The sequence below is a fragment of the Lontra canadensis genome, unplaced genomic scaffold (genome assembly GCF_010015895.1).
Source record: "Lontra canadensis isolate GAN:19392208 unplaced genomic scaffold, GSC_riverotter_1.0 scaffold180, whole genome shotgun sequence".
NCBI lineage: Eukaryota > Metazoa > Chordata > Mammalia > Carnivora > Mustelidae > Lontra > Lontra canadensis.
Window position 1 is genome coordinate 2,608 of NW_022631174.1, and position 3,705 is coordinate 6,312.

A 3,705-nucleotide genomic window follows, 5' to 3' on the forward strand; every position below is an offset into this window, starting at 1 on the left:
GGGGCGCCCCCTTGGGGGGGGGGGGTGGGTAACGGAGCGGTGTTTGGGGCCGGTGGCCGGGCCACGGTCCCACGAGGTCCCGGTGACCTGTGGCTAGGCCCCGCCAGATGGCGTGGCTATTTTGTCCCCTGAAAGGAGCACTTTTTGTTGCCAGGTAGGTGCTGACACGCTGTTGGAGTGACTCGCCTTGGAGATGTGGGCTTCTGGGTGCGTGCGGGGCTCCGGGCTTGGCCGTGGTGCCAAATCCGGCTCGGCCCTCGCTCGTTTGAGCCGTCCGCGTGGGCCTGTGCGCCGGCTCTTGTGCCCCCCAGGTGGCCCGGGCTGTGGTGCCACCTCCGGTCTCCAGCACCCGAGGGCTGCGTGGGCAGGTGGCGTGGGTCCTTTACCCCGTGCGCTCTGCGCTGCAGGCACCCGGCCGCGGCCGTGGTAACCCCCGTTCCATTCCGCAAGGCTCTATGCCACGTGTCAGGCGTTCTCCCTGGGTTGCCCGGCTGTTCTTGCCCTGGGTCCGAGGGGTGCTGGCGAGGCCGAAAGCAGGTCCTTCTGGTCGGTGTCCTCGCCAGGCGTTTCCCCCCCTGGGGCCCCCTTGGGCACGCTTTTTGCTGATCGATGTGGTGATGTCGTGTTCTCCTGGGCCGGGCCTAAGCCGCGTCAGACGAGGGACGGACATTCATGGCGAATGGGACCGCTCTTCTCGCTCTGCCCGCGGGTCCCTCGCTCCTCCTCTGCCACCCGCTGTCGCGGGGGTGTGTGGGGGAGGGTGTGGGGGGTTTGTGGGCTCCGGCCCGACTCCACTTTTCCATGGTTCCCGCCTCAGGGCGCCCATGGGCGTGGGGTCCTCTGACGCAGCGGACACTCTCGCTTGCCGCTCTTGGCTTCCTGCGGGGCGAGCGGCCCTCCCCGAGGCGGGGAGGGCCGTCCCCATGCCGCGCTGCTCACCGCCTGGGCGTGCTGAGTGCGTGGCACCTGGCCCTCTGTGGTGCCCCTGGAGCGCTCCAGGTTGTCTCAGGTGCCTGAGGCCGAGCGGTGGCGTCGTTTCCCGTTCCCAGCGACCCCGTTGAGCTGCTGCTGTCAGTGGCATGTCCGAAGAGCGGGTGGTGGAGCCGGTAAGGGAGGCCCACCCTGCCCCCCTCTGTGGGGGTGCGGGCGCCTCGTCGTCCCCTGGCGCGCGTCGTGCTGGGGGGTGTGTGTGGACAGGACTTGGTGGGGTGTGTGAGCGACCGCGCCGGGCCGAGCCAGCGCTGTGGCGCTTGGCCAGCCGAGGGCTGCTGCTTTTTTTGCCCAGCATGCCGTGTCCGTCTCCGCTCCTCTCGTGGCCCCGGTGGAGGCACGAGGTTCCTTCCGGGCGGTGATGGGAGCATGGCCTGTGTGGAGAGGCAAAGGCGGCCCCCTTGTCGGGCCCTGGCCGCGCGCGCTCAGGATTGCCCTGTGCCTGCCCCTTACCGCGGACCCACCCCTGCCCCCAGGCCCTTGGAGGCCTCTGGGACGCCCTTTCGCGGGGCTCGGTCGGGGGGACGAATGGGTGGGGGCGATGCGCCCTCGGTGAGAAAGCCTTCTCTAGCGATCCGAGAGGGTGCCTTGGGGTACCGGAACCCCCAGCCGCCGCCCCTCCTCTGCGCGTAGTGGCCACCGCTACCGTTGCGTGTTGGGCAGAGCCCCCTCTCCGCGAGGGGTCTGCCGGCCCCGCGGTGGGGCCGAGCGTCGCTCTCTTGCCTACCGCGGCCTGCGCCTCCCCCCTCCCAGTCGGGGGAGGATCCCGCCGGGCCTGGCCGGCGTCTGGCGCGTGGGGCTCCCGTGTGCGTGCGAGTGCGCGCGCGGCCACTCCCTCGCGGTCGTGCATCTCCTGCCCTGTGCCGTGCGAGCGGCTGTCTGCTGTGCCCGCTCCCGGGCCGAGTCGCCGCCGGCGGTGACGTGTGGGCACGGGTCGGGCCGCTCTCGCCTGGGGGCGCTTCCCCCGGGTCGTGGTTCCGGGACGGACCAGACGGACGGGTTGAGGGTTCAGACGGGCCCCCTGCGGCGGGGCCCCCGTGGGGTTGGGCCCCAGCGGTGTGGGGCCCGGTTCGCGGTGGGGAGGCGCGCCAAGGGTGCTGAGGCCGGCCGGCGTCCCCGGGCGTCGCGGGACCGCTCTCGTGCTGGTGGCGGTGGGATCCCGTGCACGTTTACCTGGCGGCCCGGCTCGCGCCTTCGTTGGTGCTCCCTTCCCCCCCCGCGAACCGCTCCCCACGCGCTGTCGGCCGTCGCCCCTGGGCGCCCCCTCCCCGTCGCCGCCGACCTCCCCCCCCCTCCCTCACCTTGTCCCTGGCTTGCCTGGACGGGTGAGGGCGCGCTGTGCCCTTGATCCGCTTCCTCGGGACCGAAACCGGCCTCGCCGCTGTTGGGTGTTGTCCCCTCCCAGGCCTCTAGCGGCCCTTGGGGGGGGGTCGTCCCCGGGCGAAGGGGCCTTGGCCCCGGGTGAGAAGGAGGGGTTTGCGCGGGTCCATTCGAGTGGGGCACGGAGGGGTGTCGTCGTGCGCGCGGGAGAGCGTCCCGTTGGGTGTCGGTCGTGACTGTGGCGTGGTGGCCGGGGGCCCGGGCCCCGCGAGGTGGCCAGGGCCCGCTGGGGCCCGGGTCTGTGTCCTCGGGTGCCACGGGACCGCCCTTGTGCTGGAGGCCTTGGGCGGTGGGACCCCGTGTGCCCCGGCGGCCGACCTCGGGCCTTGGAAGGCGCCTTTTGAGGAGCTCTTGCGCTCCCTCGCGGCGGCCCGCGGTCCTCTTCCCCCGCGGCTGCTCCGGTTTCTGGCGCCCACGCCCCTTGCCGCGGAGCCGTTGTCTCGCGGCCTCCCCCCCGCCCCCGTCTGCCTGTCGGCCCGGTGCCGCGCCCCGGTGCGCTGGTGCTTCTCCGGCCCGTTGCGGCCTCCCATCCGTGTCTGCCGCCGCCGGCCCGGCGGTGGTGTCGTGTGCGGACGGGGGACGGCTCCGCCCCGCCCTACGCCGTGCGCCCCCGGCTCCGGCGCGCGTGCCCGGGCGTGGGTCGGGTCCCGGCCGTCCGCCGTGGCCGTTGCGGCCGCGCGCTGCCTCCGCCGGTGGTGGGGGGGGTGTCGGGTTCCGGCCCGGCTTCCCCTTGCTCTGCGGGAGCGCGCGCTGGCCCGCCCCGGCCCCGGCGTGGCCGACCGGTGCCCCGGCCCCGCCCGCGCGCCGCCACCGGGGCCGGCCCGGTGTGTGGGGGGTCGGATCGTCCCTCGCCTCTCGGCGCCGCCGCCGGTGTGCCCTCGTCCGCGGTGGCGGGGCCCGGGCAGTCAGCCTCGCTCGCCGTTGCGGGTGGGGGTTGGGCCGTGGCGAGTGGGGAGCGTCTTCCCGCTCCCCCGCCCCCCGCGGGCTCCTGCGCTCCGTGGGGGGGTTGCCGCCGCCGCCGCCACCGCCGCGTGTGCCTCCCCGTGCTCGGCACGTCCGGCCCACCGGGAGACCTTGTGCCGCGCCCCTCCTCGGGGGCGCGGGCTGTCTCTGGCTCACCGCGCTCCTACCTGGTTGATCCTGCCAGTAGCATATGCTTGTCTCAAAGATTAAGCCATGCATGTCTAAGTACGCACGGCTGGTACAGTGAAACTGCGAATGGCTCATTAAATCAGTTATGGTTCCTTTGGTCGCTCGCTCCTCTCCTACTTGGATAACTGTGGTAATTCTAGAGCTAATACATGCCGACGGGCGCTGACCCCCCTCGCGGGGGGG

The 3,705-nt window shown here is 73.1% G+C and overlaps 1 protein-coding gene across 1 annotated transcript; it reads right to left on the reverse strand.

Annotated features, from left to right (window-relative positions):
* Window positions 1-116: 116 nt before the first annotated feature.
* LOC116860641 (collagen alpha-1(I) chain-like) lies at window positions 117-3,552 on the reverse strand. The gene is made up of 3 exons (XM_032846763.1): window positions 2,292-3,552; window positions 791-2,163; window positions 117-641 (listed from the first exon to the last, which is right to left on the reverse strand). Exons 1-3 carry the CDS (start codon window positions 3,550-3,552, stop codon window positions 117-119), a joined length of 3,159 nt encoding a protein of 1,052 aa, XP_032702654.1.
* Window positions 3,553-3,705: the final 153 nt, after the last annotated feature.